Raw genomic sequence first — 21,852 nt, 5'->3', positions numbered from 1 at the left:
CAGTATGTTTAATAGTCGTTGCCTGTTTACCAATCCAGTCCCGATATAATTTGCGGAAAAAAGAATTGTTTTAATCCACTAACAATGTAAACTTATGTTCACACCAGATGTAACATAAAGATTAGTTATAATTACGTAAGGGGGCACGGGTGGCCAAGTCGTCTAGGCGCCGCGATTCGCTGTGCAGAGTTGCGTCCCTTGGGCACGCCAGAAACCTAGGATTGTGGGTTCGAATCCCGGTTCGCCTTGATTATGTTTCTAGGTTTGTCAGCACCATACCCGTGCTCGTGGGTTTCACCGAAGTGGTAAACGCCTGAGACCTGCATCACTTCGGGCTTTCCTCCAACATTAAGCTGACACGCCGCGATATATATGTAATACTATTAAAAGCGGCGTTAAACCCAACTCACTCACTCACTATAATTACGTAAAGCCAGAACCGGCATTAATTAGCACTGATAACTATTGTGTTGTCTTTTGATACCGGCAAACTATGACAGTGCCGAATCCAGAAATTCATAGCTATGTGAAAATATTCTTGTAATTCTCAATCACCATGTTTGTTATTTAAAGTTTTATTTAAATGTTTTCTGTCGGGTAATGTTAGCTCTGTTTCTATTTTCCTATGCTAAACTAAACATTGAGCAAAGTATCCACAAAATGTCTTCACGAATTTACCATGTAGTTATCTACGAAGTTTGTCGATTTTAAACACCACATAAGGCAAACAGAAATATTTCCGGCACAACGAAGGTTTTTATCAATAAGCAAACCTTCTTGACAAATTTATAAAAAAAAGAATTGCACGCGTTCAAAAATAATGCAGTATATCTTCAATGGGATAGCCACAAGCGCATGATTCGTTGTCTGAGGTGTGTGTTTCAAGCAGATAGAATTTTAAATCGCTACAACCGAGTTTGAGGCGATAATGCATTATCTGACAGGTGAGGTGAGGTGAAATTGGGTTTAACGTCGCGTCCAAGATTATTGCTTTATTATATATTATAGCGACGTGCATAAACGTGTGTGTGTGTGTGTGGCTGCTTGTACTAGTCCGGACTGATGCCGATTAATAGTGCTAGCACACTGAGATATCATGCCGCAGTGTAACATGGATACCCCACTCAGACACAGTATACTGACTCCGAGCCGACCAGTACTTGTTTTAGCCCTTTAACGCCGAGCGCCAGACAGGGTAACAACAAGTACCATCTTAAAACGTCTTTTGGTATGACGCGGCCGGGGATCGAACCCCGGGCCTTCCGCTCTCCGGGCAGACGCACTACCACTAGACCACGGAGGCGGTCCAGTATCTGACAGAATCTGGTACCATGGTTTATGTTCAAATGTACATTAGTCACATTGACAATGCCATCGATGAAAACATTGAATGTTCGCTCAATGACCTAACACATATTCGTCCATATCGGCATGAGCCAGTGGTTAGTCAAAACGGTCTTGCTAGCAGCGAGGAAAGAGACAATCTCATTAAAATCAGATCTTAGTTCTCGCTACCGCTAAACAAAGATCTGAGGACATCCCATTAGGGGTCACGTCAGAACGACCTTTCTTCAGACCAATCAGAGCATCGCTTACCAGATTATGAAAGTGACAGTCGGAATGTGATGCAACCTCGAAAACTTTAACTCCGAACGATAGTTACGGGTTTAACGACTGAATCCATACAATTTAAACCATCTATCAGCCATTCCAGAATGTTCTTTTGTTCGGGTTTCAAATTTGTAATCGCAAATTTGTCAAAATATGTTTCGAAGCGTAGTCGCCAATTTGAAATTAGTGCCGTAAAGCACGAGAAAGCTGCCTTCTGATTGGTCATTCCATTGGTCGGTCAAAGTTCGCGCAAGGGCGGTCTGACGTGACCCGTAATGGGATGTCCTCAGATCTTTGTTTTGCGGTAGCGAGAACTGAGGTCTGATTTTAATGAGATTGGGAAAGCGAGGAAGATCTGCCGAGTTAAGACGATCAGTCTGATGTCAGCCCGGAAAGACTAAGGAACACAATCAGATGTTAAATGCTAACCTAACATTTCTAATAAAATGGATGATTATCAATTAAAATATTCGTGAGACAGCTATTCTTGTGTAAAAGCGACAAACCCCTTCCATATTCAGTAGAAATCTCTGCTAAAAGCAGAGTCGATTGTACGATTCCAACAATTTTATGAGCATGTGTCTATGAATCACTATCAAATAGTGATGATACCAAGTGTTCGCGTATCCTGCCCCCAGTGGTGGCACCATCACAAACACATGCAAAGGCAAGTCAATTGTTCACCTGAAATAACACGGTGAACATGTGGTACAAGTCAAAACAGATTAAAGCTAAATTTGTTTTATTGACAAATGAATGTTATGTATTTGTATTGTCTGGTGATGGTTGGTTCAGTTAATACTGCCGTGTATACGATTATAATGATATGTACTTCACTGATCAATAGAGGGATATTAGTGGCAGACATTTAGCCTACTACATGCACAGTGACTCTACTCGTCTTGCCAAAACAACATCCATCATTATAGCATGGGCTACCATATATTAGAAAGACACAAACGAAGAATGAAATACATTTATTTAACAACAAATAAATGAAGTAAAACTGACAATATACCACTAAAATACCTGTCGCATTATAATGTCTCTGAAAAAGTCAAACAATGACTTACCCCAGATTTAGACAGATAATGACTGAAATAATCGCCGATGGTGGATCCAGATTCAGGGGGTTAAACACCCCCCACCCCCAAACCCCAAACTTCATCCTTCTGAAATCCACAACCAGTGAAAACGTCACTCCCCACCAAGGGTGAAAACTGGATCTGGCTCTGATTATTTATAATCGATAATAAACACGTATCCAATCAAACTGACACACAAATACTTTTTTCATATTTGACATTTATCCTAAAAGCATTCCAGAGGGAAATACATGTACTTGATATTTTGTTCTATTTTTCATTTTTCATGACAAAGACATCTTATATCCCGTTTTCATATAAAAAGGTGTATATAATGTGCGTGTTGGTGAGAAATAACGTGTTTTAAATACTTGTTTAAAATGGGGACTCAATCAGTTTCAGGGCTTACATATACTGGGCATAGAGATTCTCAACTTTCAAGTCTGGATTATTAAAGGCGTCCCAAAAATGAGACTGCCAGACCCCTTTTGGTACGCGGGATTTAGGGGTGTATTTAGAGGCATGCATGGCATAACATAATTATCTTTCATTATAAATCCTGTTGTCACATCTGCCAGTCTCAACAGTAAGCTGGAAATTGCAACATCTAAATCTAAAATAGTATGTTCTCAAATGTTGACGAAGGTGACAGATGCTTGAATACCTTTGAATATTAAGAAGGATTTAAACTGGTTACACTAAAAACACTTATGATTTGCATGGACGGATGATTGCCATGACTGAGAGAATTGGTTGGTTTGTTTGTTGTTTTAACGCCGCACTCAGCAATATTCCAGCTATATGACGGCGGTCTGTAAAATAATCGAGTCTGGACCAGACAATCCAGTGATTGACCTCATGAGCGTCGATCCACGCAATTGGGATCGATGACATGCATGAACCAAGTCAGCGAGCCTGACCACCCGACCCCTTTTGTCGCCTTTTAGGACAAGCATGTTTTGAAGATCTATTCTACCCCGGATCTTCACAGGCCTGTAGTTATCTAAATTATGTAAATTATGATATGATACGTAAATAAAATGTTTTGTAAGTTAAAACTTTAGTTGTGTTGCACTGTATACACAATATCCTTCAGTGGTTCGAATTTGCTCCGGTCTGAGCAGAGATTTCGCTGCTTGAAGTCACAGTTTCCTTTACGGGCTCAGCTTAGTGAGTACTAAATCATCTCTTAGGGGAGGAGCGGGGGGTGACGGACGACTCACAGCTTAGGATCGGATGGGTGCATTGGGGGGGGGGGGGGGGTGCTGGATGGGTTGGTAGCAGGAGTTGTCGCAATTGTAGTGGAGGTATTGTTGATCAAATATCGGCTTAATAACAGGCATGCAGGTGACCGTCGACAGCTTTGTTTTGACTGGAACATCGTGTAGAAAGTTGTAGAAATATGACATCTTCAACTTGTGAGGTCATTCGTGAGAAGGTCGATCCCTAAAACATAGATCTTGTGAGTGTCGATCCCGAGAATGTTGTCCGTAGATCTGGAAAGTCGATCCCTTAAATGTTGATCAACTGATCCCTATCCCGAGATTGTTGAAGCTCCCAGTAGATGAGGTGGGGGAATTCTGACGACATTTGGGCGACGCAGTAGTTACATCCGGTTGAATATCTGCTGCGGATCCAGGAGGAACAAACAGAGTGGATGTCGACGAGGGAGTCAAAGTGTCACGAGGCTGCACTATCTGCTGACTGGAACGGTGCTGTAGGGCAAAGTCACACCATGCATGAGCATTTCTAAGCCCGGATAAGAAATACTAGTCTGGTCACGAAGATGGAGGGACCTCCATAGTAGGAGATGACACCGCTGGGACGGAGACGGAGCCTGCGACGTGGATCTACTGGGAGAGTCGACAATCGATCTACCGAATCTTGACAGGATTCATCCTCTGAATGATGGCGATCATCATGTCGAGGAGAAGTGGTCTGTGACGAATCTGTAGCTCCATTGCGAGGTCAATCAGTAAAGCAAAGGATCCTGAATTCGGTCCCACAGACATTGATCGTGTGAGTGTCGATGCCAAGAGCGGCAACCCGCAGATCTAGAACGTTGATCCTTGGAGCGTCAATCCTGAGAGCTTCGATCCCTGATGTTTGAGGAAGCACATAGATCCTTGTCTGGGGTACGACAGCGATCCTGGCTTCATCGTCCCTTACGTCGATATCGTCACCGTCAAGTTTGAAGTGACTCTGTCCTGAGACGAAGCGGTCAGTTCAGCAACGACTGGAACATCTTGTTGAGGAGCTTGGGATGAGGGGCTTGCAGTGGAGGGGAAAGCCGGCTTAGTGACCCATTTGCGCTCCTTGGCAGAGGGGGGCCCATCTTCCACGTCTTTCCAGTTTGACTGCAGGTTAACATCACATTTGGTGCATTTGTATAGGCACTGGGAACATTTTTTGTCTATAGAGCAACGGCAGTGACAATCACAGTAGTGATGATGAGGTTCAGTAGGTACGTCTGTAATGTGGACAGCCTGGGCGTTTATCATGTCCTGTACCCACCCTCGCGATTAGTTTCATAAAGGTTGATACAAATAAGAAGGTAGCCTATGCCAAAAAAAAGGTATTCTCTAAATTTCAAGACACATCTCCACAGTGTTGCAATAATAAGGAGAATGATGTGGTAGGTGTAGTCAGGTGATCGAGTTATGTAAACACAAGATTACAGTGCGTGACCCACTTGCTTTGGTGGTGACCATGGTGATGCTGAGATGTGTTCGGGTGAATTGTTTTTAGAAGCTGGAAACTTTGTTAAAGCACATTCCCATTCCACATAAGGATCAAAAGATGAAGGAAATTCATGCTGCTATCAGTATATCAAAGTTATGTTACAGTGTCTGGACATAAAGATCAAAGTCCTCGACTCAAAATTGAAGGGAAAAAAAATCTGGAATTTCTAATAGATGGGTGAGATTTTGTGGCAGGATTTACCTCGGGCTATGGAAAGTCTTCCGTTTCAAATGTTTATCCCACTGAACGGAGAGATTGGCAATGTCAAGCATTTAGAATCAGTCATTTGGAATGCCCTGTGTTAACCTCTTCGAGGTTGCATGATTAAAAAACACATTCAGACTTTCACTTTTAAGATCATGTTAGTGATGCTCTGATTGTTCGGAATAAAGTTCATTGTCATTTTAGAAGTCCCCTGTTGATTATATTTACTTCACAAAGATCACAAATTTCCAGGCAAAATACGACTTTCTGACAAATGCAAAGTAATAAATAGCTGTTTAACAGTTGATAACAGTATGATAACGAAGATCACAGAGTTTACGTTTCATCTATTGTTTAAACATAAGAATTGACAAAGTTGAGTTCTCAGAACATATTAAGGTTTTACATTAATAAAATAATACATGTTACAACTAATGGTTGAACATCAACAACTGTAAGTGTAAGGCTTGTACCACACCACTGTGAGGTGATAAGAGAAACAAGTTCCACAGAATGATGCTTTTGATCAGGACTTGGTCCTGTTTATTCCTTCATTTACAGATATTTTTCATCAAAACCATGGAGTCAACAGTCAAAAATGTATTTAAAAAACTTAAAGACATATAACAAAAGAAACATGCTGCCTTAAGTGTGTCTTTGAAAGTCAAACAGATTATACATCCGTTCCAAACCGAGTGACATGGAAGTTACAAAAATGTTCTCAACATTTTGATAGTATACAATATATCAAACAATATAAAGCAATTTTGTTCAAAATGTTTGTACAACAGGGAGCCATCAAACCTTTTCAATAATAATGATAAAGATGTCACCATCCCTGACAGTTCATGTCTTCAACAGAAAGAGTCACTCAAGCATCTTCTGAGGCTCACATACAGATATCCAAATATATTCCTAGCAAGGCTTCAATACTTTGACAAGTCTGGATTTCTTCACTTTCTGGAAACTTAGATATTCTCTGGTCTCCTTTTTCATTACTGGTTTATAGCAAAAGGCTATTTAACAAAAGAAATCTTCACTACAGTCTGGTATCTTCTCTGCAGTCTTAAAGTTCAAAGGCATATATGAGAAGGGTGACATAGCTGCCCATGATCTGTGTTCGATTCTATCAAGCGTATAATATGTGTATAAAGCTCATGCACATCCCTGATTTGGCTGTAATATTTAAGGGCAGATCCAGCATTTTTAAAAGGCAGGGGTCCAAAATATCAAAATCCTCTCTCAGATACTTTTACTGCCTACAACATATTACATTCGGTTTTCAAAAAGGGAGGTCCTAATCCCTTCCTCATTCGCCTATGATATTGCTGACAGTTGTGTAAAAAACATATTCATTCATTCATTCACAAAGGATAATTGTAAATAATCGCATGTATGTCATTATAAATAAAAATCATCAGTAACAAAATTAATTTGTATAGATCTAGAAGTCACAGCTGACATCCCGCACTGCAACTGGCACAGCCCTGTATGGGGTAAAATATCACAGTTGTTTGTAAGAGGCTAGTATAAAAGTCATGCAGATATTTCAACCTGTGTTTAAATAACAATAATGCACATAATCATAAACATATTCATAAACATATCAAATAGGCAAGGCCTAGTTTTGCTGTACAGATTTTCTTGAGAATTCATGGAGGAGGTAAACGAAACGTGAGGTGAGGTGAGGTGAGGTGAAGGTTGATGTGAAAAAAGGTCAAAGTGGCGTTCCAACCAAAGAGGGGTGGTTCGCTAGCCTTATGGTTAAAGCGTTCGCTCGTCACACCGAAAACCCGGGTTCGATTCCCGACATGGGTACAATGTGTGAAGCCCATTTCTGGTGTCCCCCGCTGTTATATTGCTGGAATATTGCGAAAAGCAGCGTAAAACCATACTCACTCACTCCAACCAAAGAATCCAGAATGTTATCTTGAAAATGTCTGTTAATTAAATGGCTAGCCACTGTATTTTACTTGAAAAGCTCTTGAAAAAGATATTAAAGCAAGGTCATCTGGAACAATTAAATAGTAAGGCACCAAAATTCAAAAGAAAGTTCAGCTGAAACTGTGTACTAATGTCATCAAGTGTCCCGGACACCAGGTGTCATGGAGTTGGTGTGTGGCAGTCCAGGTACATTGAATGACAACAACACATAATCACACATAAACAACAAATAACAGTTTAACAGATATCTGACAATGTACTGACATAATGAAAAGGCTTTTGTTGCCATGATCTGCATCTCATCTGATCAACCCACACAACCATCAACACAGGAAACATCCATACAGTACAGTTCTCCACAGAACTGTTATTAACCATTAAAGGAAAACAAACTTAAGAAAAACTTACCATTGTTCCTGAATATTTGGAGCAGCATCACTCTTTATTCCATAACTGTAATCATAATGTTTTTGTAATAAATTGGGGCTTTAAATTATACTGCAGAAGATAAAAGCATATTGAATTGATTTCAAAAGACAGATCATCTTCATAAAGCCGATACGAGGCATGGCTGGAGGATCCAGGCTACAGGACCGTACAGACTCTGGACTTCTTGTTCCGTCTCTCAAGTTCCAGCATCTGCTTCTGTAGGGTCTGCAGCTCATTGGTCTTCTCCATCAGCTTCACCATCACCTCCTCCCGTCCCTCCTGAGACTTCTCCAGTTTCTGGGGAGGAAATAAAGACAATGAACACAACAAAACATTTCTGGCATATATAGGGACAGTCTGGGGAGGAATGCAGATAGATGAACACAGCAGAACCTTTCTTGGGAGTATGGCCAGACTGGGGAGGAACACAGATAGATGAACACAGCAGAACCTTTCTGGCATATATAAGGACAGTTTGGGGTTGAACACAGAAAGATGAACACAGCAGAACCTTTCTGGCATATATAGGGACAGTCTGAGGAGAAACCCAGCAGAGCCTTTCTGGCATATATAGGGACAGTTTGGGGAGGAACACAGATGAACACAGCAGAACCTTTCTGGAATATTTAGGGATAGTCTGGGGAGGAACACAGATAGATGAACACAGCAGAACCTTTCTTGGGAGTATGGCCAGACTGGGGAGGAGCGCAGATAGATGAACACAGCAGAACCTTTCTGGCATACATAGGGACAGTCTGGAGAGGAACGCAGATAGATAAACAAATATACACAGTCAATCCTTAAATAGAGACAGTCTGGGGAGGAACACAGATAGATGAACACAGCATAACCTTTCTGGCATATATAGGGACAGTCTGGGGAGGAACACAGATAGATGAACACAGCATAACCTTTCTGGCATATATAGGGTCAGACTGGGGAGGAGCGCAGATAGATGAACACAGCAGAACCTTTCTGGCATATATAGGGACAGTCTGAGGAGGAACACAGATGAACACAGATAAACATTTCTGGCATACATAGAGACAGTCTGGGGAGGAACACTGATGAACACAGCAGAACCTTTCTGGCATACATAAGGACAGTCTGGGGTGGAACACAGACAGATGAACACAGCAGAACCTTTCTGGCATACATAGAGACAGTCTGGGGAGGAACACAGATCGATGAACACAGCATAACCTTTCTGGCATATACAGGGACACTCTGGGGAGGAACACAGATAGATGAACACAGCAGAACCTTTCTGGCATATATAGAGACAGTCTGGGGAGGAACACAGATAGATGAACACAGCAGAACCTTTCTGGCATACATAGGGACAGTCTGGAGAGGAACCCAGATAGGTAAACAAAAATACACAGTCAATCCTTAAATAGAGACAGTCTGGGGAGGAACACAGATAGATGAACACAGCAGAACCTTTCTGGCATATATAGGGACAGTCTGGGGAGGAACACAGATAGATGAACACAGCAGAACCTTTCTAGGGTAAATATAGGTTAAGTGAAATGGGGTTTAACGTCGTGTCCAAGATTATTGCACTTATATAGCGACGTGCATGCACGTGTATGTGTGTGTGTGGCTGCTTGTACAAGTCCGGAATGATGCCGATTTATAGTGCTAGCTCACTGAGATACCATGCCGCAGTTTAACATGAATACCCCACTGAGACACAGTATACTGACTCCGAGCCGACCAGTCCTTGTTTTAGCCCCTTAATGCCGAGCGCCAGACAGGGTAACAGCAAGTACCATCTTTTAACGTCTTTTGGTATGACGCGGCTGGGGATCGAACCCCGGACCTTCCGCTCTCCGGGCGGACGCTCTACCATTAGACCACAGAGGCGGTCCCTGGCATATATAGAGACAGTCTGGGGAGGAACACAGATAGATGAACACAGCAGAACCTTTCTGGCATATACAAGGACACTCTGGGAAAGAACGCACATAGATGAACACAGCAGAACCTTTCTGGCATATAAAGGGACAGTCTGGTGTGGATGATGACGATGATGATGATGATGCAGTTTGAGATTCTATGAATGCTTCTGGAACCTATTCCAAAAGAGAGCCCCTCATCTAGAAATCGGGTGTTTCCTGATGTCGCTGTACTTATATACATGCCATCCACAGACAATAAGGGATTCATTCTGATGACAAAATTATTGTCTCGCTGTAATATATAGTCCCTCATATTGTCCAATTATAGATCTGAAGTTTCTTCCACATTATAATGATCAATATCATAGGGCATTTTGTAAAGGGAGGTATCCCTATTGTCTGATCTACAGTGGTACAGTGGAGGGTGATCATATGACACTGACGTGTGACATGAGCCTTCTGGAGGAAAGGTTGATTCTCTGTTCACAGGGCCATGCACACTGACTGATGAAAGTGACACTGTTAGAAACATTGATCGAGTGATCTTCCTGAAGAAAATGTATTTCTGAGCAAAATGTATTTTCTCCTACCTTGCCCATCATGGTACTTGGTAATTTATCACTTAGTATTCACATCAACTGAACTATCGGACTTTCTTATAACTGGACAGTGCACCAATATGATCATGGTATAATTGATTCTGTACTATATCATTTTGCACATATCTGCACATCACATATGTACAAGCTGCTACTTTTAGACATTTTGCTTTCATACAAAGTCTTATAATGTACAAGTGTTGTCTTAAAATAACATTTGTTGTCTTAAAAAACAATTGACATCTAAAATAAAACTTTCACTAAAATCATCTTTTCTTTACCCTCATCAAAATTAAAACAACTTTAATCCAAACAAACCTGTTACAATAAGAATCATAGGGTCTACACATTTTTGAAAGTATCGATACATATCATAATCGTATCATAGATAAAACTTATTATCGAGCATGACATAAAACTATATATTTGTTTCAGGTGTGACCTTCACCTTTCTCTCCCAGTGTTGTATTTCGCGGGCTCTCAGCATCTGAACGCTGCCATCCCGACGCAGGAAGGCATCGCTGCGGTACAGGTACAGCTCGCTATGTTCATCAGGGTCCTTGACCTTCACCTCAAGGACCTTCAGATTGGCTGCAACACAGATCACATGGTCTAGGTCATGTTCTAACATTCAGTTCTAAGTGTTAAATAGTAGTGATATTGTCATCTTCCCGAGGCAAGGGAGTCAACTGACTCTTAACATCCAGTTTCCACCCTTGCCAAACCAGGCTGGAATTTCTGAATTCGATCAGTGGCTATTACAAGTATTATCCCTTCTATGCCCCTTCTATTGACCAATCAGATTTCACCTCTCATATCGCCTGCATTTGCTTCAAACAAAATGGCCGCACCCTGTAAAGACGATCTGATCAATGATCAATATCTATATTGTAATAAAACGGGTCTTACCTCGCGAAATGCATCAAATCATGTGAGCACCTTGATTAAAAACATAAAAAGGTTTAGAAAATTGCTGTCGATAGTACACATGCTTTGCAAATTCTGCACATTGAAATCCATGTTGTTTACAATGTAAACTTTACATCCAAATGTCGATTTCGTAAAGCGATTTTGATTGGACTATGCATAGACATAGATTTGTTAGTCCAGCAAAAATATAACTCCATAATTCCAGCCTAGTTCTACTTTTAACCTTGCCTCGGGACATCTTCCCGTTAACTGACTTTAAAAGTCCAGTTTCCACCCTTGCCGAACTAGGCTGGAATTACTGGGCTCGATCATAGCGCCACCAGTGGCTATTACCAGCTAAGCCTCTCCTATGGACCAATCAGATTCCACCTCTCGTTACACTTGCGCTTGCTTCACACAAAATGGTGGCGCCCAGTCAGGACGATCTGATCGATAATCAAGATCTATATTGTGATAAAACAGGTTTTACATCGCGAAATGCATCAAATAACGCGAGCACCTTGATTAAAAACATAAAAAGATTTGGAAAATATCTGCTGACAACGAGTTGGTGGTGCACATGCTTTGCAAATCCTGCAATCGACCGAAATCTGCACGACGGTTCACGAACCAGATTTCGATTTCGGTGCGCAATTTTGATTGAACTATGCATAGACTCGTTAGTCCAGCCAAAATGTAATATTAGTATCAAACAAAAGAGAAGATTTTTTATTTATTTTCAGTTATATTTGATATTGAAAAAAATCCAAAATATTGCAAATTTTTTCCTGTCCAGACTATTTGCATCAAACAAATTCAATTTAGTGAGGCTAAATCTCAGTGACCGGTCACCTAAGGTACCAGGTAATCTTGTCATTGAAAACACATTATGTCTGTCTCCATTCTATCATGAGAAAATTAATTGCTTGATAGACAAAATGAAAAGGCCCCTTTCCAAAAGTTTGGAAACACTTATAGTAGTCTTTAAACTAAGTACTGTACTTAATATGATCAGGGGCGGTGGGGTAGCCTTGTGGTTTAAGCATTCGCTCATCACGCCGAAGACCGGGGTTTGATTCCCGACATGGGTACAATGTGTGAAGCCCATTTCTGGTGTCCTCCACCGTGATATTGCTGGAACATTGCTTAAATGGTCATAAAACCAGACTCACTCACTCACTCATTAATGTGCTCAAACATTGATTTTTTACATCAAAATACTTTACTTGCATATATTACAGAGATTGAAAGTTTGAGGTACAGATGCTTCGTATTTCAACTTGAAGTGGGCGCCCCAAAAGAAAATTAAGCCAGCTCTACAAGGTTTAGTTCTACGCCACACATCACTATCATGATGTCATACCACTTATTGTGATGCAAGAGATATGACATCACAGCTAACTACAGAAAAGTGACACATTTCAAGCTCTCTGTTAACTCAAAAACTTTAAATACACTCCCTTATTCAATTTCTATCCTGTTGTCTGCCCACAATGCATTGTCACACATACTCTAAAGATTGTAGAAACCACAACTCTGCATTTCGTAATTGTAAGAAACCTAATTTCAAACTTCCTACCACCAATGATTGAGAAAGAAATGGTTTTCTAGAAATAATAGCCTCTGCAGTGATGCAGACGTCAAATCAGCTGTTTCAATCAGAGGTTGGTATTGAGATTTGAAACCTCTGATAGACCAATCAGAATCAAGTATTTTCCAAATTCTTGAATTGAATTGGATTTTTACCTAAATGCCAATTAATTAGTATTGATGATGACAATGATCCATCAAGGGTAAGCATGTTTTACCATTTAATAAATATACAAAAATTAACAAACAATGTGTTCACAAAATATGTGAAAGACATGCAAAGCTGATCTTGCACCTTCTCAGTCTAATTATAATCAGATCTTAGCTCTCGCTACTGCTAAACAAAGATCTGATTACATCCCATTATTGGTCACGTCAGAGCGACCCTTCATCCAACCAAACAGAGCATTGCTTACTAGATAGTCTGTCTTACAGACCCTGATACAAATATATATCAAATACAGCCCATGAAAGTCTATAATGTTTGGCAAGTCTAGATCACTGCAGTATAGAGTCACAGGGCTCCTTTTTATTATATTTTTATTAAGATAATTGAACAACTTTTTTTATGTATGATATGTTCATTTCAGAGACTAGATGTTAGTCTACTTACTAGACTGAGAAACTGACTCATGCGACCTCGAAACTGGGTATTCTTCAGGACATATAAGGACTGTATGACAGATTCCGTCAAAATTTGTCTGTCTGTCTCTCGCTTAAATGGTATAAACATTTGAAACAGAACAGACTTTCCTTAGACCGTGGGAGGTAGTGTCATACAGCCTCCACCATTTATGAGACATTCAATAACTTTCAAACATTAATCTATTCATCTATTCTAGGTTTTAGCATCCCCCACAGGTGTTTAAACTGACTCACAGGAGAAAGAGTTGGTTTTATCCAGGACTGGAACAAAGTCAACGCTGTACAGGTCGGGCAGCAATGTTGGAGTGATAGACTTGATGGCCTGATCTATTGACAGTCGGTGTTTGTCCTCGTCCTGTTGGTCACACACCACGCCAACCACATAGCCTGTGGATAACAACATGAAATGTAGATAACACAACATAGCCCATGGATAACAACATGAAATGTACATAACACAACATAGCCCATGGATAACAACAACATCAAATGTAGATAACACAACATAGCCCGTGGATAACAACATCAAATGTAGATAACACAACACAGCCCATGGATAACAACATCAAATGTAGATAACACAACATAGCCCGTGGATAACAACATCAAATGTAGATAACACAACATAGCCCATGGATAACATCAAATGTAGATAACACAACATAGCCCGTGGATAACAACATCAAATGTAGATAACACAACACAGCCCATGGATAACAACATCAAATGTAGATAACACAACATAGCCCGTGGATAACAACATCAAATGTAGATAACACAACATAGCCCATGGATAACAACATCAAATGTAGATAACACAACATAGCCCGTGGATAACAACATCAAATGTAGATAACACAACATAGCCCATGGATAAAACAAGAGAGCATGAGGACAGCAATCTTCCCGAGGCAAGGGAGATAACTGACTGTAAAAGTTCAGTTTCCACATTTGCTGAACTGGAAATTCTGGGCTCAATCGCAGCACCACCAGTGACTATTATGAGTTATGTCCCTTCTATGTCCCTCCTACTGACCAATCAGATTCCACTTCTCATACCACTTGCATTTGCTCCAAACAAAATGGCGGCGTACAGTCACACCCTCTGATCAATAATCAAGATCTTATTGTAATAAAACAGGTGCATCAAATCATGTGAGCACCTGGATAAAAACCTGAAAAGATTTGGAAATTATTTGATGTTGGCGGTAAACATGCTTTGCAAATCCTGCAATCGACCAAAATCTGCACAGCATTTTACGAACCTGATGTCAATATCGTTATGTGAGTTTAATGGGACTATGCATACACTCGTTAGTCCAGCCAAAAAATAGCTCGATAATTGCTGCCCAGTTCGGCAAGGGTACAAACTGGACTTTTCTAGTCAGTTAACTCCCTTGCCTTGAGAAGATGGAGGATGTCACAACACAACATAGCCTGAAGACTACCGGACAACCATGATACACAATACTTTATAACCTGTAAGTAATACGATACACCGGTGCATTGGAGGATCGCGATACTTAACTTCTCGATACAACTATCGATCACAGTCGCACACAAATATTGATTCCTACCTTAAACGTTTGCTTTAAAAACTGTTACTAACTAGTAGTGAAAATTAGAGGTGAAAATGTGAATATTCTCATCCATTGCACAACACTTGACACTGCTAACTGTAAACCATCAGTGTGCCAAGTATTTAGCAATACTGTCTTTGAAAAAGATGGCTTACGCATCACAGATAAGAGCATGTGCAAGTATCGTATCGAACCAAGAGCAAGGTATCGTGATACGTAACGGAAACTGAACAAGGTATCGTGATACTATCAAACAAAGAGCAAGGAATCGTGATACATATCGGACCATGAGCAAGGTATTTTTATACGTATCTGACCATGAGCAAGGTATTGTGTAATGTATCAGACCATGAGCAAGGTATTGTGATACATATTGGACCATGAGCAAGGTATTGTGATACGTATAGGACCATGAGCAAGGTATTGTGATACGTATCAGACCATGAGCAAGGTATTTTTATACGTATCTGACCATGAGCAAGGTATTGTGTAATGTATCAGACCATGAGCAAGGTATTGTGATACATATAAGACCATGAGCAAGGTATTGTGATACGTATAGGACCATGAGCAAGGTATTGTGATACGTATCAGACCATGAGCAAGGTATTGTGATACGTATCGGACCATGAGCAAGGTATTGTGATACGTATCAAACCATGAGCAAGGTATTGTGATACGTATCAGACCTAAGCAAGGTATCGTGATACGTATCAAACCATGAGCAAGGTTTTGTGATACATATCGGACCATGAGTGAGTGAGTTAAAATTTAACGTCACATTATCGGACCATGAGCAAGGTATCGTGTAATGTATCAGACCATGAGCAAGGTATCGTGATACGTATAGGACCATGAGCATGGTATCGTGATACGTATCAAACCATGAGCAAGGTATTGTGATACATATAGGACCATGAGCAAGGTATCGTGATACGGATCAAACCATGAACAAGGTATTGTCATAGGTATAGGACCATGAGCAAGGTATCGTGATACGGATCAAACCATGAGCAAGGTATTTTGATACATATCGGACCATGAGCAAGGTATTGTGATACATATCGGACCATGAGCAAGGTATTGTGATACGTATCAGACCATGAGCAAGGTATCGTGATACTTACTAAACCATGAGCAAGGTATTGTGATACATATCGGACCATGAGCAAGGTATTATGATATGGATCAAACCATGAGCAAGGTATTGTGATACGTATAGGACCATGAGCAAGGTATCGTGATACAGATCAAACCATGAGCAAGGTATTGTGATACGTATCGGACCATGAGCAAGGTATTGTGATACGAATCAAACAATGGGCAAGGTATTGCGATACGTATAGGACCATGAGCAAGGTATCGTGATATGGATCAAACAATGGGCAAGGTATTGCAATACGTATCGGACCATGAGCAAGGTATCGTGATACGGATCAAACAATGAGCAAGGTATCGTCATACGTATAGGACCATGAGCAAGGTATCGTGATATGGATCAAACCATGAGCAAGGTATTGTCATACGTATAGGACCATGAGCAAGGTATCCTGATATGGATCAAACAATGAGCAAGGTATTGTGATACGTATCGGACCATGAGCAAGGTATCGTGTAACGTATCAAACCATGAGCATGAAATATGTATGATAACATGCTTGCTCTGAATCGTGCTCAACACTCAGATCGATGTCAACAACGGCTGCTCATCTGCAGACTCGGCAAGCTAGCAAAAAAATATCTAGAATGCTCGACCCACTTGAACTGAGTTGAGGGGGTCCAGGCTTCATAGTGGTGGTCACTCAGACAGGAACATGTACGTACGTTGGTTTATGATGGTCATAGTAAAACTAACATACATGCCATATATGAACATATATAATCATTTAAAATCACAATAAATAAATGCCTAAATAACAGGCAAAATGACATTTTCAATATGGCTATATAGGCAACCATGTTTAAACCTGCATCAAAATTTAGCAACATTTGATCACTCAGTATCATAGGCATTGATGTTTCAGATGTCAAAGAAGCAAACATTAATGACAGACACATGGACCAATATATAAGAAAGATTAATGTTCAATCCTTGATATTTTATCAGTTAACAAAATGTCAACTGTCAAAAGAAAATATAAACATATTCAAATGTGCTGACAACAAGAATATTGTATTATTTCCCTTGTTAGTAATGTCCTTTAAGATTGACCTACCATCATTATCTACACCGATGAACAATGTTCCACCGTTCGTGTTGAGAAAGGCACACACATACTTCCCAATATTGTCATGTAACAGGTACTTGCGTTCACTCGCAACAAACCCTCCCTGTTTGAACTCCGCAGTCCGAGTCTCATTACCTAAACTTTCCCTGTAATGATAGAAACGCTCGGGTGCATTGGGACCCAGGCCACTGATTGACGTAGCCATGGAGAGCTGTTCATTTTCAAGGGGTGGTAAGATTGGTTTTGAGATGGTTTGCGTCGGCAGACCCGTAGTGGATGTTTGTGCATGATTCCCCTGATGACTCGGACTTGAGAATGGAAGGTTCTTGACTTTATCAGCCAATGAGAACTGTGTCTCGGCGCCATTGTCAGCACCATTGTTGCTGCAGTCAACAGTTTGCTGTTGGGGTTGTTTCGGTGGCTTCTTGTAGTCGACCTTGAGACGCTTGTTTGGGTCTTGTATTGAGGTGAAGTCAAAATGAACTTCTGCGCGACTAGTCTGTGAACTCAGGTGATGAAGAACATATTTGACTGCATCAACATCTTCCAGATCAACAAATGCATAGCAGTAGTCTGATTTCTTGCTGTTGATGACCGTTACATGTCGTCTTCTGACATCGAGGTTGATGCATTTGAACAGAAGGGTTAGATGACCTTTCAGCTTTCGAGCAGGCAAGTCCCTCTTTAACCCTCCCACAAAAATACATGTGTCGTCATTGTCAAATGGCATGGACATGGCCAGCTACCTGCAGTAATAGAGAACTATTTCAGTACATGAAAAACAAGAATAAATCACATGGTGTCTTTGAAATGTCAATATTTTTCACATGGAAACTTCAGATTCATAATGTCTTACGGCATGTTGTAATTGAGTTCAGATATTGTGAAACTGAGTCAATGTCTATTTTTCTTCATTTTTTTGCAAGACAGGGCTCGTAATTAACATACCGTATTCGATGTATTAAGCGCCACACTCTAATAAGCGCCCATGGCTATATTCGCTAATATATTGGCTAGTGAACAACCACAATTAGCACCCCTTCCAATTGATCAATGCACACAAGACCTATTTATTTGTGTATATTACGCACTTGTGTGTTATATGCACCCTTAATTAGGGGCAATTAGGGGACTTTTCTCTTGTATCATTACAGGCTGTCAGCATAAACCATGAAATTTACAATCTTTCAACTTTGTTTATTTTCACCAAAAATTCATTCTAATAAGAGCCCCCTATTTCTAATTTTGAGAGCGCCAAAGGCGTTTATTACGTCGAATACGGTAAGTCTAGTCTGAGACAAGTAAAAATTATGAAAGCTAGTCTCATTCAAATCTAGAGGTTTCGCAGAAACAAATAAAAGAAAGGAAATCATGAAGATCTGGTTGGAAACAAAATCTCTATCATCTGTCAGCAGGGGGGGCACAGGTGGCCCAGTCGTCTAAGGCGCCGTGATTCGCTGTGCAGAGTTGCGTCCCTTGGGCACGCCAGAAACCTAGGATTGTGGGTTCGAATCCCGGTTCGCCTTGATTATGTTTCTAGGTTTGTCAGCACCATACCCGTGCTCGTGGGTTTCACCGAAGTGGTAAACGTCTGAGACCTGCATCACTTCGGGCTTTCCTCAAACATTAAGCTGACACTCCGTGATATAACTGGAATACTGTTAAAAGCGGCGTTAAACCCAGCTCACTCACTCACTCAGCAGGATATTCACATCTCTATAAAATGTAAGATACATTGAGCAATGAATGGGGACTGAAGAGCATTATTGCCCCATACAAACCAGATGCAAGAGGAGTTGCCATTCTTTTCGACAATAATTTTGAAATATAAATCCACAAGATTAAATCTGTTGTAAATGGAAAATGTATCCTCACAGATACAACTATGGATGGAATAGGATTTATGTTTTGCAATATTTATGGACCTAACATAGTAACGGTTACAGTTATTATACAATGTTCTATAATACTTTATTCAATGATAGGAATATGATATGAATGATAATACCTTATTCAATGATAGCAATATGATATGAATGATAATACCTTATTCAATGATAGCAATATGATATGAATGATAATGAATCTATATTAATAAGTGGGAACGGGAATCTAGACCTTGAAAATTATAGAAACATCAATGATAAATATAATATAAGGAAAAAACAGAACGCTTTACTTGATAGGGAAGAACTAAATGACAGTGCCAAAATATTCACCTGGTGGGGAGGAAAACATAAGACAACAGGCTAGACTTGATATTTTTGCTTGGTTTCTCAAAATTCAGAAAGGACCAGTAACATGAACTTTTAGCATCAGGTAGATGGCAACTGATCTGTACCAGATCATTTATGTTTTTGTGGACTAGTAAAAAAATCAAAATTAATTTCTTACCCTGCAACATTGGGCAAAAACATAACGAATGAGTTGTTTGATTGGCTGTAGGTGTTCTTGTAACCAAAATAATTCATAGCCATGAAGAATCTGTAGACATTCCGAACTCATAGACAAAATTCACAGTGAACTTGTACACAAAACACTACCGGGATATAGACTTAAAATTTAAATGGCAATGAATATGGGTTGCATTATGTTGCTAAGTATTCATGAAATTAATAATATTAATTATTAGTATTTAATTCCAATATTAAAAAGATGTGTCTACAAATTCTCTCCCACTTTTTCAACGAATTCACTGCAAATGGCCCATACAATTAAGTTGGTGGTGTCTACACTTTCAACCTGACTTGCAAGAACAGTCGCTTGATAACTTGATCCAAGTTATGCTGGCTGAACTGGAACCTGGCAAAACAGGATCCTGACTGTAGAAATTGTGCAGGAGCCTTGGTTGGAGAGAGCCTTGTCTGAGTATAGTCTAAGTATAGAAGTTTTAGAATGATTCCCTTGGATACCCTTTATTATCCCATGTTTTAGTTGTTTTAGAATCTGACAATTTCCATATTGACGATTTTAGATATCCATCCTCCTTTGCTATTATAGGGTTGGGTTGATATTACTTTTGCAGAGTAGTTTTAATATTGGATTGCAAAATACAAATCTTCCTTGTGAAGATCGTAGATAACGCATATAGCTACGTCGATCTGTTGTTATCCACGACCAAGCTCAGATTGCTCGAGTTCCAGTACGCAGGGCGACACCACATGTTACAAAGATAGATGTGCTTGTGCAAGATTTATTCCAGGAATACCTGGTGCTTTTTTTAAAATTAAGCATGCGAATTACCTCTAGATTCGAGAAACGAGCATATTCTCGCCTCGACACAACGCTTGGGTGGATACGGTAACTTCCTTGACGTCAACAAACATAACGACCTTTTTCCGGCAGCAGTCAAAAGCCCAGGGTAATCTAAAATAGGTACTTCATATGTGAACTAGGAATATTAATCTAGAAATTGTACGAACAGCGGATTCTGGCACGACAAAGCGACAGAGGGAATGAGATAATGATCTCCCTTTGTTAGACATGCGGTTTAGATTGGAATTGACGAAGACAATACTCATAGCTAGACTAGATAGATGATAAGCGGGTTATTCTCAGGGAGGAACACTTTGATCACTTAGACAGATTGTCTTTATTTCATCTAAATTTGAATATACATATATGATATTCCAAAGATAGCATTATTAACCATTTAGTTGTAGATATACACTCTGTAAATATTTCCACTGAAAAATAGTTTTACAAATCACTATCATCATATGTGACCTGAAAACTTAGAACAAAGAAGAAGAAGGCATGCCTCCATATAGGATTGTCATAAATAATAGTCAATGGATCACACTGTAACAAAACTATTTACACAAAGTACGCCACAGACGGATTCAAACATCTTTCTTTCCTCTTAAAAGTTACAGCACCAGATCAAAATAAAGGCACCTTATTTAATAACAAAGACACATTGATTAAAGTATTGAGGTCGTATTACAGCAAAATCTGAGCGCTCCAACACAAGGCAAGGACATGCGTCTTTGTATACTGATCCTACAAGTACGTTTTTTATGTATTAAATTTTGGTCATTTGACCTTTAACCATATGAGAATTGAATATATTATAACGCTACACAGATTTATCAAGATCACTGAAAAGATCATTTTTTCAACAAGTCTTACATAAGATAGGGGAGATATATTTATTCGCAGTTACAAACTAGAGTTGTCCAAAACGTGATGAACATATTTTTTTGAAGGAATTGTTACATGGTATACTATGCTATCATATTTAATTAATGTGGCACTTGGAAGAAATAATGGTCTTTTTCTAGAGAGCTAGCCATGCAAATCGTAATTATTTAAAATTAGATTTGTCTTACTCAGCAGAATTATCTGTTTTACGCAACTCATGCAAATCAGTTTCAACAACT

At 39.9% G+C, this 21,852-nt stretch overlaps 1 protein-coding gene across 1 annotated transcript; it reads right to left on the bottom strand.

The window, feature by feature from the left end:
• Positions 1–6,159: 6,159 nt before the first annotated feature.
• On the bottom strand, positions 6,160–20,813 carry LOC124131623. Its single transcript, XM_046495013.2, has 5 exons — positions 20,714–20,813; positions 17,459–18,216; positions 13,897–14,049; positions 10,967–11,109; positions 6,160–8,312 (listed from the first exon to the last, which is right to left on the bottom strand). The coding sequence occupies exons 2-5, from the start codon at positions 18,204–18,206 to the stop codon at positions 8,172–8,174; spliced, it is 1,185 nt and encodes a 394-aa protein (XP_046350969.2). The 5' UTR covers positions 18,207–18,216; positions 20,714–20,813; the 3' UTR covers positions 6,160–8,171.
• Positions 20,814–21,852: the final 1,039 nt, after the last annotated feature.

The sequence above is a fragment of the Haliotis rufescens genome, unplaced genomic scaffold, assembly GCF_023055435.1.
Source record: "Haliotis rufescens isolate VD_foot unplaced genomic scaffold, xgHalRufe1.0.p SCAF_104, whole genome shotgun sequence".
Taxonomy (NCBI): domain Eukaryota; kingdom Metazoa; phylum Mollusca; class Gastropoda; order Lepetellida; family Haliotidae; genus Haliotis; species Haliotis rufescens.
Note: the sequence above shows the minus strand (reverse complement) of the source record. Positions and strands in the feature narration are given on the sequence as shown.

What these genes read in the sequence shown, in the direction of transcription:
- LOC124131623 (XM_046495013.2), bottom strand. Translation starts at nt 18,206, where the DNA reads ATGTCCATGCCATTTGACAATGACGACACATGTATTTTTGTGGGAGGG. An exon ending in TAAAACCAACTCTTTCTCCT is followed by an intron (nt 11,110 to 13,896) that starts GTGAGTCAGTTT and finishes TCTGTGTTGCAG; the next exon opens with CCAATCTGAAGGTCCTTGAG. An exon ending in TACAACACTGGGAGAGAAAG is followed by an intron (nt 8,313 to 10,966) that starts GTGAAGGTCACA and finishes TTTCCTCCCCAG; the next exon opens with AAACTGGAGAAGTCTCAGGA.